At 43.3% G+C, this 18,469-nt stretch overlaps 1 protein-coding gene across 1 annotated transcript in view; it reads left to right on the forward strand.

Moving 5' to 3' along the window:
• The first annotated feature begins 2,223 nt into the window (after positions 1 to 2,223).
• AATF (apoptosis antagonizing transcription factor) overlaps positions 2,224 to 18,469 on the forward strand; it is a 98,877-nt gene continuing 82,631 nt past the window's right edge. Inside the window, exons 1-4 of the mRNA XM_059148123.1 lie at positions 2,224 to 2,480; positions 3,438 to 3,629; positions 5,664 to 6,095; positions 6,549 to 6,686. Coding sequence (XP_059004106.1) covers positions 2,396 to 2,480; positions 3,438 to 3,629; positions 5,664 to 6,095; positions 6,549 to 6,686 — 847 coding nt within the window. The 5' untranslated portion in view covers positions 2,224 to 2,395. The remainder of the gene's footprint in view (positions 2,481 to 3,437; positions 3,630 to 5,663; positions 6,096 to 6,548; positions 6,687 to 18,469) is intronic.

Consider the following 18,469-nt stretch of genomic DNA (forward strand, 5'->3'; position numbering starts at 1 on the left):
CTCCAGACCCTTTCCCAACAGGAAACCCCTCCTTGAACACACTAGAATGCAAGCAGGGAGGGCCTCATAGAGAGAGCATTTAGGAGGGTGCTTCCCTGCCCTGTGCCTCAACTTCTCTCAGCTGCATATTAAGTCTTAGAATTCTTTCCTCTTGCCTCCCCCCAACCCTTAGTATGGGGTAAGAAAGCAGGAGGAGCATTTTGGGGGCCCTGGGATGTGTGTGACTGGAGTAGAGTAGCCTTGATTCCTTCCTCCAAAGGCTTCCCAAGTCAGTGGGGACCAGGATAGAGAAGGGAGAGTAGGTAAGCAGAACTTGGGCATTTTCTGCCCAGAATCATCCACCAGTGTCCTCTTTACTTGATGGTTTAGAAGTGGTCTCTGAACTATCTTGCCTCCCTTTCCATTTTCTTCCTTTTCTTTACCCTGAAGGCAAGGATTCTAAGTACCATTGTTCAAAATAGGAAGGGAAGAGGATTGGAGGAGGTAGTTTCCTAAATGCGGATAGAAACATTTTGTCCTTTGAAGCCCAAGGCTAAGGCTCCTGTTGCAGCCTGAGGGGCCTGCTTTGCTCTGCCCCCCCCCCCCCCCAAACTGCAGGCACCAGACTGCAATTACAGGGGATGTGTTAACAAAAACAAACAAACAAAGCTGTTTTCTAGCCTGAATTCTCTTACTGCTGGCAAAAAAAAAGCAGTTTTCTTTTGCCTTAGTCCCCTGTTTAGGGTGCTTCCATCCTAGCACCCCTCTTTCCCTTTCATGTTTGAGGGGGTCTCCCCTATGATGGGTTCTCCTTCCCCTTTGCAGCCACCTAGGAAGGGGACATGAAGCAAACCTCACTAAAGTGATGGCCTCTCATTGCTCTTGACCCTGAGGGCATATTAAAACTGTGAAAGTCAGGGACCCTCACTTCTCTTAAATTCTGCAGGAAAGCGCTGGTAAGCTGAGAGTTCCTAGGCTGTTCAGCTGTGGGATCCAACTGGCCCGGAACCCTTAACACTATTTTCTGGACTCTTTTTTTTTTTTTTAAAGATTTTATTTATTTATTTGACAGAGAGAGATCACAAGTAGGCAGAGAGGCAGGCAGAGAGAGAGAGGAGGAAGCAGGCTCCCTGCTGAGCAGAGAGCCCAATGTGGGACTCGATCCCAGGACCCTGAGATCATGACCTGAGCCGAAGGCAGCGGCTTAACCCACTGAGCCACTCAGGCGCCCTTTCTGGACTCTTTTGATGCAGTTTCTGTTTATGGGGTTCTAGGTTACTACAGGTGACCTCAAACAGATATTGGAAGGATAGACCACTTTGAACTCACCCTTATCATCCCCTTATTGCTGTTTGTGTTTACAAGTTTGTCTGGCCCCCTGGGCTGATCACTTTCTCAGGAGAGAATTTAACTTACTCATCTTTGTATCTCATCTAGCAATGCCTGCCACACAGCGGGCAGTTAAGGAATGCTTCATAAAGGGATTGTATCTTTCCGTGTGGCTGGGTGTAATTAAACTGATCCTATTAAGTCTTTATATTCTGAGTCTCCCTGTGCCCCTCTAACGGTAGACGTTGAGGTTTTCTGCATCTGTGCACCAGTTTCAAGTGTCTAAGTATGCCTTCACCTTTGAAGAGATATCAGTAATGAGTGTATGAAGTAATCACCACCACCCCCTTTTCCCTAAGACAAGGCTACTTGGAGAAACCACAGAATTGATCTTTATTTATCAACAGTTGGAGCGACTTCTAATTATTCCTATTAATAACGACACCAACAGTTTGCCGTACAGTTACACATGCACATCCCTGACATAGGTTTCTTAAATCCTGAACACCACGGGGTCACAGGCATGTGCCTCGCCCCCAGACTCCTCCTTAAATGCCCAACCTGTTTTGGTCCCAGTCTCTGTGTGCCCCAAAGCGCACCTGAGGCTGAAGAATCTTATCGTTTACTCCCTTCTCTTTTTCAAATCAGCCACCATAGGCCACGGCCACCCCACACTTTATTTCTAATCGAATCTCAGACAAATCTTGAAGCATATTTTATGCAAGGGGACAAGGGCCGCGCGCACTGCAACGTTTGTTCAGCGCGAAAAGAGGCCACATGCCCTCGCGCGCTCCCGGACCTCCCCACACACCCCCTCCACGCACGCGCACGCGCGCCGGGACCGCGACAGTCCCTACGGCCTTCCACGCGCTTCCGCCTTCTTCCTAGCAACGCCCGTAGTGACACGCAGGCTCCGCCCCCTCCCGCGCGCCTCCCGGAAGTGGCCCGCCCCGAGCGAGAGCCGGGTTCTGCGCGGTCCCTGGCTGTTCTGGGCGCTAGTCTCCCGGCAACAGGGCCCCGCGGGGAGAGAGCGTCCAGGCCGGGGCCGCACACCGACGAGCGCCGCGCGGAGCGAGACCTGGTGACGATGGCGGGACCGCTGGCGCTGCAGCTGGAACAGTTGTTGAACCCGCGCCCGCGCGAGGCGGATCCTGAGGCGGACCCAGAGGAGGGTGAGGCCTGACTGGGAAAAGGCCACGTGCGGAGCTGTGGGTCCGGCCCAGGGCAGACCCGGGCGGCGCGAGCGGGGCCGGCAGCTAGGCCTCGCCGCCTGGCCTACTCGGCTGGCCCTGGCGCAGAGGAAAACAGCCTCCCGGGAGGGTTGCCCCGGGCCCGGGAGGTGGGCTTCCGCTTCTTCCTGACCCGCTCGCTAGACTTGGTGCTGGGGAGGGCGGAGCATCCCGGCGACTCAGGCTTCAAGGGCTGTTGGAGGCTTTAGGGTCCGGTAGTTGGCTGTAAGTAAAGTTATCTTTCAGAGTGCCATTACTGGTATTGAGTTAGACATGAGAAGGGCGTCTCAGCTGTTTTTTAAGTCGGCCTGCCCCTAAGAACTTACTTGGAGATTGAAGGAAGAAGTGGGATTCCGTGGTGCTGTTTAAGCCTCCTTAGGCCTCAAGACACTTGCTCAGGGGCTGACAAATGAGACTGCTGCTCTGTAAGCTGGTGTTCAAGGTCTAGTTGGGAGTAATCCCGCTTTAGACCTGAATCAGAGAAGTGTGAGGAAGAAAGAATAAGGAAGGATAAATGTGAGTGCTGGACCGTGTCTTAGGAATATCAGTTGAAGGAGCTGGGGCTGTTGAGCCAGGATAAGCAAACTCCCTTAGGGATGGGATGGAGTGAGGAGAGATGGTGGACTTACCATATTTGAGCGACTGTCACAAATGGAAGAGGAATTCGGTTCGTTTTTATGATCCAAGGCATAGAAATATTTCCTACTAGTTAGTGCAGAGGTCAGCTTTCTGTTCAGGAACAGCAGTAAGGTAGTGGTCTTATCTTGAGAGGTAATGAGTTTCCTCCTTCTGGAAGTTGGTTGGGATTTTGTAGAGTATGAGTTAAAAGGGTTGGATAGGGTTACCATTAAAGTTCCTTCTAACGTGGAGATTCTGATTACTTTTCCCCCTCCTCTACAGCCACTGCTGCCAGAGTGATTGACAGGTTTGATGAAGGGGAAGATGGGGAAAGTGATTTCCTGGCGGTGGGTAGCATTAGAAAACTGGCATCAGCCTCCCTCTTGGACACAGACAAAAGGTATTCTGGCAGGGCCACTTCTAGAAAAGCTTGGAAGAAGGACCATTGGGAGCAGACTCTGCCAGATTCATCTGGTAAGTAGACATTTGCATGGTACTTCCTATTTCTTCCCTACTTTTTTAAGGTTAAAGTTGTGTTTTTTTATGGGTTTGGCTTTTTTTTTTTTTTCTTTCGATGATCTCTGCAAGACTAGTCTGTGTACCCCCACTTACTGTCCTAGGAGACACCATGATTTTCGCAGCACAAAGGACATTAAGAGGTACTTAATTTCAGGTCATAAGCAATCTAAAGTTCAGAGCTATTAAGTTTCTGTAATCCTTATGTTTAGCCTAATGGTTCACCCTAAAATGGAGAGAAAGGCAGTGCATATTAGATATTGGAGAGGGCTATGTGTTGAAAAAGAATTACATCTGATGGACATGCTACTCATGGATTTTGACCCCTTTCCTTTGGTTTTTCTAGTCTTGCATTGGGTCACTGTATAATGATAATAGGTGAAGCTCGTTTTTTGCCATTGTAAAAATAGCATAATCCTTCCCTCTTCCCTTCAAGAGCCTTAGGAGGATGTGAGGACACGAGCTTATAGGGAATAAGGGAGGGACTGGATATGGTGATTACTGAGTGCATGCCATCTTTTTTTTCCCTTTAGAGAGGTGCCATGTTGAGAATCTATGGATAAGTATAAAAGAAACCATCATGCAGGTCTTGATACCCCTGATTTGGCCCTTGGTATAGTTCTGGGGGCTCCTAATAAGCTCATTTCACATTCTTTGTCTAGAGAGTGATAAAGGGACCAATCATGAGACAAATGTTATATTTATTGGCCTTTCACCATACGTCAGGCATTGTGGTAAGCTCATTAAGTGCTTAGAGACTGGAACACAGTAAGCTTCAAAGGATGTTGTTACTGTCATCATTATGTGTATCATTTCATTTGGTACTCCAGTAGTTTATAAAGTTGGTAGTATTTATCCCCATTTTACAGGTAAGGAAATTAAGGGACAGTTTGGTTATGTAACTTGCTCAAGATCATACAGCTAGTGAGCAGAAGAACCAGGATTCAAATAAGGCACTCTGACTCCAAGATCTATACTCTTAACTACTATTCTATGAATATACCTTAATCTGAGAAATGGCACACATTTAAAGAACTTAAGTGATTAATTTCTGCTTACTATTTTTGCACTTGTGGTTTTTTATTTATATTTTGACAGCCCTCTGTATGTCTTGAGTTTATATAGTTCTTTAAAGCAGTACTGAGGACCTATCACATAAGCTGTTACTTATTTTTATTTATTTTTAAATGTTTTTAAATTTTTTTTAAAGATTTTATTTATTTATTTGACAGAGAGAGACAGTGAAGGAGGGAAGACAAGCAGGGGATAGCTGGAGAGGGAGAAGCAAACTCCCCAGTAAACAGGGAGCCTGATGTGGGGCTTGATCCCGGGACGCTAGGATCATGACCTAAGCCGAAGGCGGACACTTAACGACTGAGCCACCTAGCCGCCCATTTGCTTATGTTTAATCAATAAAATTATAATGTCTCCTTCACATGAAGCCAGTTCCTCACCTTTTCAGGAGAGTTAGATGTATCCTTTTCCATATACTGTGTACCAGTGACACTCTAATGATAATAATGATATGAATGTTGGCATGCATATCTACCACTCCCACCAGGCTGTGAACCCCTCCCCCCAGGTATTAACATTCTACTTGTCATTTCTTAGCTTTTTATCTATACCTGGCTCATAGTAGGTGCTTAATTTTAATTTTAAATTTAATTTTAAATCCCTTGCCCCACACTTAAAATTTCTCCCTTCTCTGGGTTATCAAAACTTTGTCAAGTCTTATCTGTGTTACAGTTTCGAAGGGACTGTTTTTCCCACTAGAGCCTTTCATTAAGGTGAAACCCATGTTTTGTTCATCTTTGTTTTCCCTTTAGCATTTTAGAGGTAGTAGATGTATAATAAATATTTGAATTGAATTGAGTACAATAATAAACTTTATTTTTGATGGATGCTATAGTCCTTTATTTGAAGTGAAAGATATGGCCAGTGTTTGTCTCAAAGTGATGTCCATCTTTTTTCCTTCTTTCTTCTTTTGTTTAGACCAGGAGATACCTGATGAGGAAGAGTCTGGAGATGGAGATTCAGAGGGGCTGGGTCTGGAGGGATCCGATGAGGATGCCATGAGTGCTGCTGAGGAAGAAGAGTGTAATGATGACAGGGATAGTAGTCTGGCCTGGAAGAAGAGCCAAAACCGCGCTCAGAAAACACCGGGTTTTAGTGTCCAGAGCATCAGTGACTTTGAAAAGTTCACCCAGGGAATGGATGACCTTGGTAGCAGTGAGGAGGAGGAAGATGAAGAGGAGGAGGAAAGTGGCATGGAAGAAGGGGATGGGGAGGAAGACTCTGTGGGTGAGAGTGAGGAAGACAGAGCTGAAGACAGGAATAGTGAAGACGACGGTGTCGTGATGACGTTCTCTGGTGTCAGAGTTTCTGAGGAAGTGGAGAAAGGAAGAGCTGTGAAGAACCAGATAGGTTTGTACATGGTTTTGCTGTCGGCCTATTTTTCATAGTGTCTGCTTTTGATCTCCTGCTTGTGTGTTTTGGCTGTTCCCTCAATCCTGTGTCCTTCCAATTAATTTGTGAAATGCCTCATCTACCTAGAGGCCTAAAGCTCCATTCTTTTGTGCTTAGCCAGTCATTTCTGCACTGAGCTGCTTGGCTGGTTCTGTCCTAGTACTTTGGCAGCTGTGGGATATTGAAGAGAAAACAGTTTTCTTTTCTCTTTGGACTTAAGCATTCCCTGTCTTGTATAGCAAATATTGGCTTCCAAGATAGTGAATTTATTTTTCCTAATGGCGAGTATTTTCATAGTAAGAAGCTGTGATAAAGCTGTGCTTTGTAGAGACTGGTGTGATTTCCTATCCCCCCAAGTCCCCAGCCCAAGAAGATTTTGTAACAGGAATAAAATTCTTTTTCCATTCTCAGCACTGTGGGACCAGCTCTTGGAAGGAAGGATCAAGCTACAAAAAGCTCTGTTGACTACCAATCAGCTTCCTCAACCAGATGTTTTCCCTATTTTCAAGGACAAAGGTGGTCCAGAATTTGCCAGCGCACTAAAAAATAGTAAGAATACTTATGCCAGTTGGGGATACTTAGAACCACTGGGATACATTGATGTACATTGTATTTGTAGCACCACAGAGATGAAGAAGAGAAGATTTGATTTTAGTGATAATGTGGTACAGCATAGTTTCTACCTTTAAAAAAAAAAACTCAGCAATATAACTCCTATCAAATGAGGACAATTTTGATTGAAATTGGTTGGGTACTTGAGTCATGTCTATTCCAGTTTTCTTTCTTTTCTTTTTTTAAAAAATTTTATATATGTACTTATTTGAGAGTGAGAGAATGGGGCGGGGGGAGGAGCAGGGGGAGAGGCAAGCAGACTCCCTGCTGTGCATGGAGCCCAATGCCAGCCTGACCCCAGGAGGCTGAGATCATAACCTGAGCAGAAGTCAGGAGTCAGACGTTCAACTGATTGAGCCATCCAGGTGCTCCTGTTCCACTTTTCTCTTACCTGCCTTCACTTTCCTCCTCCCCTTTCCTTTGGCTTTCTGAGTTACTTCTTTAATGCTCAGAGAATTCTTATTTGCAAACCTGCTGGTATAGAACAAAAGAGAAAGAATGGAGAATGGTTGATTCTGTTCATTTTGGTAGTATCATGCTTACAGGATGCTTTTGGGGGTTTGTAGAAAACATGCTAAGATGTTCTTATTTATATCTCTCTTTGGGTTGCAGAGGGAGGGAAGGTGATGACTGCAGAGGGAGGAAAAAGTTTAGGGAGAGAATTGCTGAGCTATAAAGCCCAAGAATTGTAGAAGAGGGATTTAGAAATTGCTTGGTTTGCAGTCCCCTTATTTTACAGATGAGAAAACCAGGGCTCAGAGAGAATGAGTTACCCAAAGTTCTAGAGCTCACTCATGCAAAGCAGACCAAGCTCCGGCTTTCCTGCCTTACTGTTGAGAAGTCTTTCTTCCATACCACCTAGCCCTCTGTGGGCTGTGTGCTGTGTGTCCAAGGGCACCAAAGGATGGGGGCAGAGGGAGATTTGGGCTTAGTGCACTGTGGTTAGAATTGCTATTCCTTATTTGCATGGGGAGACCTAAGTGTTTTCATTTGTTCTTTAAAAAAAAAATTTTTTTTTCAAAGATTTTATGTATTAGAGAGAGCATGCACAAGTGGCAGGGAGCCTAGTGGGTGGGCAGGGGAGTGGCAGAGGTAGAGGCAGAAGCAAACTCCTTGCTGATCAGAGAGCCTGATGCAGGGCTCAAGCTCAGGACTCTGGGATCATGACCTGAGCCGAAGGCAGATGTGTAACCAGATGAGCCACCCAGGCGCCTCAAAACTTGTTTTTTATTATATTGTGGAGTTAGAATTGAAAGGAATCTGAGGAGGACATCTGCCTCCAGGTAGAATCACCTCAAACTCCGAAGTAAATATGTAGGATTTCTTGTGGGAAAATACCTGCTTTTTTTTTTTTTTTAAAAAAAAAAAACAAAACATGGACTCTGCCACACATGGGGCTTGGACTCACAGTCCAGAGATCAGGAGTCGCATGCCCTACTGACTCAGCCAGCCAGGTGCCCCAGAATATCTGCTTTAAATAGGAATTGCTTCCTAGGGTCCAGCCTTTAGATTTTATGTCCTGCTGTACTTGAAGTCAGGAACTCTGCAGATATTGTGAGCATAAATCTTTTATATCCCCTCCATTAGTTTTTCTCCCTTCTTAACCTTAAATAAATGATGGTTGGCAGTTTTCAAAATTTTTGAGATTTTTGGGGCACTTAACTGCTATTTCCTTCCTTCCTTCCTCCCTCCCTCCCTTCCTTTTTTTCTTTTTTTACTCTTTTTTAAGTAAATTCTTTGCCCAACTAGGGGCTCAAACTCACAACGCCAAGATCAAGAGTTGCATGCTCTACTGACTGACCGAGCTAGGCATCCCATTTGTCTGCTGTTTTTAATGCCCTGCTACCCTAATTCTTGGTATGCTTTGGAGTGAGACCTAGACTGCTCTAGGTTAAATGTCTGAAGTATTTCATGAGGAGACCTTTCCCATCTTGTTATTACTCTTCTTCTCTTCTTGCTTGATACTTTTCTTTCCTTTTTTTGATTCATCTTAAAATACTGCCTTTTTTTTTTTTTTGATTCACCTTAAAATACTATTTTTTAAAGGGTTAGTCCATGTCAGTTAGACATATTCTTGGGTACAAGTTTCTTTAGCTACTTTAGTATTATTTACTTTTTTTTGCAATTGTTCTGATCTTCTTATTCTGTGTGTGGGGCGGGAGGGGAGGGTTGGTACTTAACCAATTCTCTCTTTGTCTCACTAGTAAACTCCAGTTACTGTGACAGATGTCTGTTATTGTCTGACAGGGTGGAGGAGGGAGAAGAAAAGCATGTTTGTTTAGTGTCACATATTCTAAGATTGGAGAGTATTCTAATAAGTAGCATTTCTGCGCACCTAAAGGGTGGTTAATTTTTTTTTCTTTAATATTTCTTTTAAAGATTTATTTATGTATTTGAGAGAGAAAGCATGGGGCGGAGGGCAGAGGGAGAGGGAGAGAGGGTTCCAAGCAGACTCTACGCTGAACGCAAAGCCGAGTCTCTCAACTCTGAGATCATGACCTGAGCGGAACCCAAGAGTTGAACACTCAACTGACTACGCCATCCAGGCATCCCTAATGTTTTATTTAAGTCATCTCTGCACCCAGCCAGGGGCTCAGAACTCATAATCCCAAGATCAGGAGTTGTATGCTCTACCAGTTGAACCAGCCAGCTGTCCAGAGTGGCTATTTTTTGTTTGTTTTTAATCTTCTTATGACAGTATGACATAATATGTTGTATATCTCCCTGTGTTGGTAAACAGTTTAAGAAAAACTGGGCTGCATTACTCAGGATACACCATTTATACTATGTTACAAGGCTGGTATGGAACCCAGCCAGAATTTGTACTGACCCCAGAACACGCACTGGAACTTACGGTCTTTGATTAAGTTTCTTGTCAGTTTGCTGGGTCTTTGTTTTGTTTTGTTTTAAAAACTTTATTTATTTATTTGAGAGAGAGAGAGAGAACATGAGAGGGGAGATGGTCAGGGAGAAGCAGGCTCCCTGCTGGATAGAGAGCCCAATAGGGCTGATCCCAGGACCCTGGGATCATGACCTGAGCTGAAGGCAGACGCCCAACCAACTGAGCCACTCAGGCGCCCCAGTCTGCTGGGTCTTAAAGGAATTAAAGTTATACCACCTGGCTTTAGATTCTATCTCAGTAGTGGATTTACTTAGGTGACTTTGGGCAGGTTACTTAACTTCAGAGCAAGAGGGCGATAGTATGGTTGTGAGGATTGAAGGACAACTGTCAGTGTAAGGCATTAGCACAGTCTCTGGCACATGGCACCCCACAGATGTTAGGCATGGGTGTTTTTCTGTTGATAGAGGCATTTGGTAATGATCACCCATGTGAGTGATGGCCATCAGTGTAATGACCATCACCCCCACTGTCTTCAGTGTTTTTTGACTTTTTATTAGTATTCAGATTCCTGTATAACTTGAATTAAGCATTTGTTCTGGGAAGTGCAGTATTACATTCTTTAATGCTTATAATTCAGCTTTTGTCTTATAACTATGAAAAGATGACCAGAGATTTCTGTAAAGTTTTTCCGGCGAGATAAACACAACACCAGGCAAAGTGGGTGCAAGGCAAGATTTATTAAAAACACTCTACGGCGAAGTTTCAGGGCTCAGGAGAGGGAGAGCCAGGAAAGTTATGCCGGGAGGAGGTGGGCACCCTCAGGCGAGGTTCCGTGACTCTGGAAATCAGAGTGGCGGAAGTCGCGCCCAAGGCAGGGAGAAGGGGGCTTTTAAGGGGCCTCGACGGGAGTTCAGGGGTCTTCTGGCAAGTTTTCCTTATTTGGATTTTTTGCCTGCTCATCAGGGTCCCATTGGTCCACTGGAACCCGGGGTGGGGGTCTAGATTCCCGCTTGTCAGGGTCCCATTGGTCCACGGGAGCCCGGGGCGGGAGGGTTTTCAGATTCCTGCTTGGGTCTTTGTTCTCCTGTCCGAGCTCAGGTTTTGTGGCGGGGACTTTAGCCATCTTAAGTAGCCCTTTCTTTCTGCCAGCCCAACAATTTACTTGCCACCAAAGCTAGCTTCTACCTCCTTGAAGCATTCAGTCTTTCCTTGAAATATTTGCCTTTGGCTTTGGTGACACTAGAAATGCTGTTTGGGTTCTCATGCCTCTCTGATTTCTTCTGGTTTTGGACTCCTTTTATCCTCTCAATGTCCGTTTCCTTTCTTGTGGGATCCTGTTCTGGGTTTGTGTTTTCTCGATCTCTTCTCTCTTTGTCACTGCTGTTTACTCTCATAGTCCTAAAATAGCCTCTAAAGAGGCAGGGTTTAACCACAGTACACTGATGAGCAGCATGCCATTCTAACGTTAGTATCCTAAACTCTCTTTTTGAGAAACTACGTAGGCTTCCCCAGCGCATGTGCACTGAGTTCTCAGTCGCCTCACCTTGGTGTTACATGTTGGTAATTATAACTCTTGAAGTGTTAAGTAGTTTCAAAGACATTTTTTGATATTTTAGTAGTTGTTTAAGTGGTAAGTCATGAAGTAACCTTAGCAAAATTAGGGGATTTTTCTGTGCCAAAGGCATTTGGCTTACATTTCCTCTCTGTTTTTCTTTTCTTTCTTTTTTTTTTTTTTTAAAGTTCTATGGGCCTAGGAAGCCGATCTTTTATGTTGGTGGCAGTAGTGTATAAGGAAGAAGGGAAGTTACTTCAGAAAACTGGAGCATGAGTTATATAAAAATTGTCATGATGGACTATATCAAACATATATATAAAAGCATGGAGAATTGTGCAGTGAACCCACTTGCCTTTACCAGTGAAGCAGTCGTCAGCTCCGGCCAGTCTTATTTCATCTGTATTTATACTAGCTCTCTCTCTACTTCTGGATTAGTTTGAAGCACATAGTAGAGATTCTGTAATTTTATCAGTAAATCAGCATGTATCTCCAGAAGGGTTTTTTAGGGCCACCTGGGTGGCTCAGTTGTTAAGCGCCTGCCTTCGGCTCAGGTCATGATCCCAGGGTACTTGGATTGAGCTGGAAGCCTGCTTCTCCCTCTCCTACTCCCTCTGCTTGTGTTCCCTCTCTTGCTGTGTTTCTCTCTGTCAAATAATGAATAAAATCTTTAAAAAGGGGGGGTGTTTAAAATCACAATACTGGGGCGCCTGGGTGACTTATTTGGTTAAGTGTCTGGCTCTTGATTTCGGGTCAGGTCACGATGGCAGGGTCTCAGGCTCCCTGCTCAGGGGGTAGTATACTTAGGATCAGCTCTGTCTCCCGCTACCCCTCCCCCCGCTCATGCATGTACGTTCTCTATCTCTTTCGCTCACTTGCTCTCAAGTAAGTCTTTAAAAAAGAAAAAGAAAAATATCACATTGCTGTTATTTCACATAATAATATTAACAGTGATTTCTTAAGCATAACTGATTTTAATGGATGGGAGAATTGAGAGAGCATTTCTGTAACAGGTGCTCTCTACTATCTTTTTCAGAGTTTGCTCTATAGCTTTAAATGAAGTGATTAAAGGAAAGCCAAACTTCAGCCATAATAAGTTGACCTTTTAGTGAAATGCATGTTATTAATGTATTTAATGAGATGCATTACAAACTGCAGTGAGCACCATGTTTCATTACAGGTCTAAAATGCAGTATCATTAAAGACCTTTAATAGAAACAATGGTTGACATTTTGCTATTTCCCATAAGCAAAAGAATCCACGCACATAATATAATGTAATATAAATATAGAGGAAGTGTTGAGAGTCTTTCCTTGCCTATGAGTATAAAAAGAAATTCCACTATTAATAAATTACATTGTATTTGCTCTCCTCCATCTTGCCATTTCTAGTTCATATTCACCCTCTCCTCCCTCTGTGGCTCTTTTCCCAGTCCTTCAAGAATTCTGACTTGAATAGACTACAGTTTTTGTTTTTTTTTCTAAAAAGACACTATTTTTTTAAAAGATTTTATTTATTTATTTGACAAAGATCACAAGTAGGCAGAGAGGCAGGCAGAGAGAGGGGGGGGGGAGCAGACTCCCTGCTGAGCAGAGAGCCAGATGTGGGGCTTGATACCCAGGACCCTGGGATCATGACCTAGGCCGAAGGCAGAGGCTCAACCCACTGAGCCACCCAGGCACCCCTAGACTACAGTTTTTAATGCTAATTTGATCTTAGCACCAGTAGACATCTTAAAAATAAGTTTTTCTTTTCTTTTCTCTTTTGGTTATTTATTTTGAGGGAGTGCAAGCAGGGGGAGGGGCACAGGGAGAGAGAATCTCAAGCTGACTCTGTGCTGAGCGTGGAGCCCAACACGGGGCTTGATCTCATGACCCTGAGATCCATGACCTGAGCTGAAATCAAGAGTTGGATGCTTGACTGAGTCACCCAGGTGCTCCTTAAGAATAACTTTTGGGGCACCTGGGTGGCTCAGTGGGTTGAAGCCTCTGCCTTCGGGTCAGGTCACGATCCCAGAGTCCTAGGATTGAGCCCCAAATTGGGCTCTCTGCTCAGCGGGGATCCTGCTTCCCTTCCTCTCTCTCTGCCTGCCTCTGCCTCCTTGTGATCTCTGTCTGTCAGATAAATAAATAAATTCTTTAAAAAAAAAAAAAAGAATAACTTTTTAAATTTTGAGTTAATCATGGGCAGTCATGGAGTTTTTATAGATAATGTTTCGTATTATTTACAACAATTTATTATTTATTTATTTATTAAAGATTTTATTTATTTATTTGTCAGAGAGCACAAGCAGGGTGGAGCAGCAGGGAGAGGGAAAGGAAGGCTGAGGGAGAAGCAGGCTCCCACTGAGCAAGGAGCCCAATGCAGGGCTCAATCCCAGGACCCTAGGATCATGACCTGAGCTGAGGACAGACGCTAACCTAGAGAGCTACCCAGGTGTCCCAAAATTGAACTAATTAATTAATTATTTATTTTAAAAAGACTTTTATTTATTTATTTGACAGAGAGATCACAAGTAGGCAGAGAGGCAGGCAGAGAGAGCGGGGAGGCAGGCTCTACGCCGACCAGAGAGCCCGATGTGGGGCTCGATCCCAGTACCCTGAGATCATGACCTGAGCTGAAGGCAGAGGCTTAACCCACTGAGCCACCCAGGCACCCCTCTTTATTTTTAGAATAGGCAGTAGATTCACTGGGCTCAAAATGCAAAAAATACCAAACTCTCATATGGAAAAAATTTTGTTTCCTCCCCTTGTGCTACTCAGGAATTGCTACCAGTTAGTTCCCAGTCCCATAGACAACTAGTATTATCAGTGAAATTCTCTCCTTTTTAAATTATTTAGCTGCCTTAGGTGACAAATGCATGAACATCTATTTCTGTGTTCTCTCATTTAATACCTTATGGGTTCAAGGCAGAGTTTTCACAAATGATATGTCGAACCCTGAAACATTCTTAATTACTTGGAATAAATTTAAGTATAGCTTGGGACAGAGGTATTTGCAAGCTTCGCCTTGTGTAGCATTGTGTGGGATTAAAGACCCTCATTACTGTAGACTTCATCTAGCAAAAGTGATATAAGATCAATCTTTTTGTTTTAGCCAGTGTCTCATTTTTAAAAATATCTTTACTATTTTAATTATAAAATTATGTCATGCTTACTTCAGAAATTCAGAAAATACATAAAAGCATAAAGAAGAAGATAAGGATTACCTGCAGTGCTACTGCCCAGAGGTAACCACAGTTGTCATTTTGATGAATAATCTTTCAGACCTTTCTCTGTGGTTACACACACATACACATGCTCCTTTGGGGGGTGGGGAGGAATATTATAAATATGTACTATTTTTAAGCTTATTTTTCCTACTTAATATTTCATTTCACATCTGTTTATTTAGATATACGTCAGCATTTTCAGTGGCTACAGAATATTCCATTTTATAGATTTACTGCAGTTTATTTAACCAGTCTGTATTGATGGATGCTTAGGTTTATTCTGGCTTTTCACTTTCATAAAGCATACCTTGTTAACATCTCTGTACAGACATATTTGTGCAGTTTGTCTAAAAGTAGCCCTTCGATAGAAATATAATGTAAACCACATATGTAATTTAAAATTTTGTATTAGCTACATTAAGAAAAAGCCTAAGAAAACACATAAAATTAACTTTTAGTATATTTTATATTTTATTTAACCCCATGTATCAAAAATATTTTAACATTTAGTCAGTGTACAAATATTAGTGAGGTATATTACGTATCTTTTTTTCATATTGAATCTTTGAAGTCCAGAGTATAGCTGATGTTTACAGCTCATCTCAGTTTGGACTAACCACATTTTGACTGCTCAATAACCACATATGGCTAGTGGATACTCTATTGGACAGCATAGATCTGTATTTCCTGGAAGTGCAATTGCTGGGACAAAGGGATTGTGCCACCCTTTTTCTTTAAACTTTTGGAATACATTGCCAAATTGGTTCTTAAAAGAATTGTAGCAATTGAAATTCTCATCTGTGACTGTTGTTTTCCTACTCTTCTGCTACCTCAGAGCATTATTGATCTCTTATTTTTCCTAAACTGTAGGTGGGAAACTAAGGCAGTCATTTTATGATAACTTTCTGTTTGAAATTTACATAATACCTATTGATTTAGCATTAAAATATATGCTGTGTTTTTGTATATTTATTAGAGAATGAGTTTTGTGTAGGAGGATTTTTGGTCCCTGTTGAGCTGCTTATTACTTAATTTGTCCAACCTGGTTAATTGGCACTTACATCTCTGGATCACAGAGCAAGTGCTTTTCCAAAGTAACTGAGTGGTGGGACCAGGAGGAGAGTGTCAGCTTGTTACCCAATGACCACCTGCCTTGAAGAGACAAGTCCTTGGTCACAGAGCTGTGGAAGCATGAAAACAACTGCAACCAGTCTAGTCAGAAAATTTGGATTATTAGGGGGCGCCTGGTGGCTCAGTGGGTTAAAGCCTCTGCCTTCGGCTCAGGTCATGATCCCAGGGTCCTGGGATCGAGCTCCGCATCAGGCTCTCTGCTCAGCAGGGAGCCTGCCCCCCCGCCCCCTCTCTCTGCCTCTCTGCCTACTTGTGATCTCTATCTGATTAAAAAAAAAAAAAAGAAAGAAAATTTGGGTTATTGGTTTGAGTTTCTTAGGAACTAGACTTGTCTTTGGCCACAGAAGCAAGAAGCCACCCTGACTTGGAGGAGCTTGTCTTGCAGTGGTTCCCTAGTGGGATTAGCCGACTGCTGTATTCATGGGAAAGCCGTGTGGGTCATCCTGTGTTGTCATATGTTAATAAAAGATCTACTGGAACCAGGAACTAGGAACTAGGAACTTGAACTACACTAAGAACATTCTTCTTCATTGAGTGGCCCAGGAACCATGACTCTGAACACAGAGGAAACAAATCTAACTCTCCAGTTCTTCCTTCTTTATGTGGACGTTTAATTAACCCACTTTTAACTATAGACAGAGTGGATCTGGTGTTTAAACTTACAGCATGGTCCCTACCTGTAGTCATTTGCAGCAGTGTTTAATGGTGAAACTAGCTGTGTGCTCTGGAGTTTGAGGGGAGGAACTTGCTGGGTCCAACTCGGGGAGAGACGGTACAGTACTGAACTGATGATAGGCAGTTTTAGGGATTTTCAAGTTTTGTCAGAACTTGATTTTTGCTTTATGCTCAAGCTTGAGAACCTAACCATTGCATAAGATACTACTCTCCTTTATTACTGTTATTCATGTCTTTAAAACCTGTGCGTAAATCACTTTATTAATATCGTACAGGAGTATAGTAAGAGTACCAAGGCATTCCAGAAGACAGCAGTAACCCTTTGCCTTACAGTTAGTCTCATTCTATTTCTGTTTTATTTCTATAGTTGTAGGTAGTTTATTTATATCTGTTTCTTGATTCATTTAGTCTCTGGTCTGAAAGATGAGAGTGCTACTGACAGGCTAAGTAAGCTGAGAATTGACCATTGAATTTATTAGCTTCATGGTGGTCAGCTGTGACCTTGGTGAGCAATTTTGTGGAGTGGGATACAGGCCTGACAGGAGTGGGTTTGCATGAGGATGGGAAAAAGGGATTTGAGAGAGTGAGTGTAGACGGTTCTTCGTAGGGATGTGGCTTTGAAGGGGAGCAGAGGGATGTGGCATTAGATGGAGAGGGATGTGGAGACAGAATTGTTTTGGTCATTTTGATTATTTTGAGACATGAGAAGTAAGCTTTGTATATGTTGATAAGAAAGGTTTATTTGCTGGAGCAATGTCCTTGGGTAAGTAAACGGACATGGGACCAGTGCACGAGAAGGGTGGCCTTTGATAACAGTGTGCACAATTTAACTGTTATTGACAGTTGGGAAGGTTGTCTACAAATAGACACCAATAGGTAGGAGTCTGTGAAAACACTTTTTTTTTTTTTAAAAAGATTATATTTATTTATTTGACAGAGAGAGAGAGAGAACAGCAGGGGGAGCAGCACACAGAGGGAGAAAGAAAAGCAGGCTCTCTGAGCAGGGAGCCTGATGTGGGGCTCAGTCCCAGGACCCTGGGATCATGACGTGAGTTGAAGGCAGACACTTAACAACTGAGCCACCCAGGTGCCCCTGAAAATACTCTTTTGATAGTTCTATTTTCTTCTAAATAGAAACCAAGGTCATAAATTATGAATGAGGAATAGGGGATGAGATAGCAGATATTTGGAGGAAAACATACACGGTAATCATCCCATTTCTTTCTGCTGCAGTTTTAGTCTGCCCTGCCACTACCGACCAGGAGCCCAGTGCTTTACCCCTGCCTTGACCCCTGGAGTTGAAAACCTATAAATTGCATGCATAGTGTTATTACCATGTAAATAAGGTGTAATAGCCAGGCAGGGAAGAACTGGAGAGTTACACTTCTTTCCTGTGTGTTCAGAGTCATGGTTCCTGGGCCACTCACTGGAGAATGTTCTTACTGTAGTTCAAGTTCCTAGTTCCTTGTTCCAGTAGATCTTTTATTAATAACCCTGCATCGGGGGCGACTGGTTGGTGCAGTCACTTGAGCATCCGACTCTTGGTTTTGCCTTGGGTGAAGATCTCAGGGTCTTGGGATGAGCCCTACCTTGGGCTCTGGGCTCAGCGGGGAGTCTGCTTGAGATTCTCTGCTTTTCCCTCTCGCCCTCCCCCTGCTTATGTTTGCATGCACTCTCTCTCTCTCTCTGTCTTTCTCAACTAAATAAATAAATCATTAAAAAAAAAAAAAAAAAGACCCCTGCATCAGCTGCTTAAAACCATGCTGTATTTTTGTTTGCTTCACATTCAGACTACTAATCTATTCTGTCATTTTCCCCTTAGGTCTCTAATCCCTACCCCTACCACCCCCACTCCATAGCTCAGTTTTAGCTCAATCTTTTTCCCCCCAAACTTTAAATCATGCCATCTTTTCTAGTGTGTTTTCCTAGTTTGAATTGATTGTTTCCTGGGACTAGTGCACAGTTGTACCCCTGGAAATTTCTTTTCTTTTTTTCCATTGCTCTTCTTGGAGCTATTTTTGGGCTCTTTTGTCTTCCTTAATCTCAGTTTACTTTGTCAGTTTGTTGCCCAAAAATGTGTAGGGAGTAAATTATTTGAGTTCTTTTTTTTTCTTTAAATATTTTATTTGTTTGTCAGAGAGAGTTTTAGGCAGTTTTAGGGTTTCAGAGTTTGCGAGCACAAGCAGAGGGAGAAGCAGACTCCCAGCTGAGCAAGGAGCTGGATGCGTGCTCGATCCCAGGATGCTGGGATCATGACCTGAGCTGAAGGCAGATGCTTAATTGACTGAGCCACCCAGGCACCCTTGTTT

Source organism: Mustela lutreola, chromosome 15 (genome assembly GCF_030435805.1).
Source record: "Mustela lutreola isolate mMusLut2 chromosome 15, mMusLut2.pri, whole genome shotgun sequence".
NCBI lineage: Eukaryota > Metazoa > Chordata > Mammalia > Carnivora > Mustelidae > Mustela > Mustela lutreola.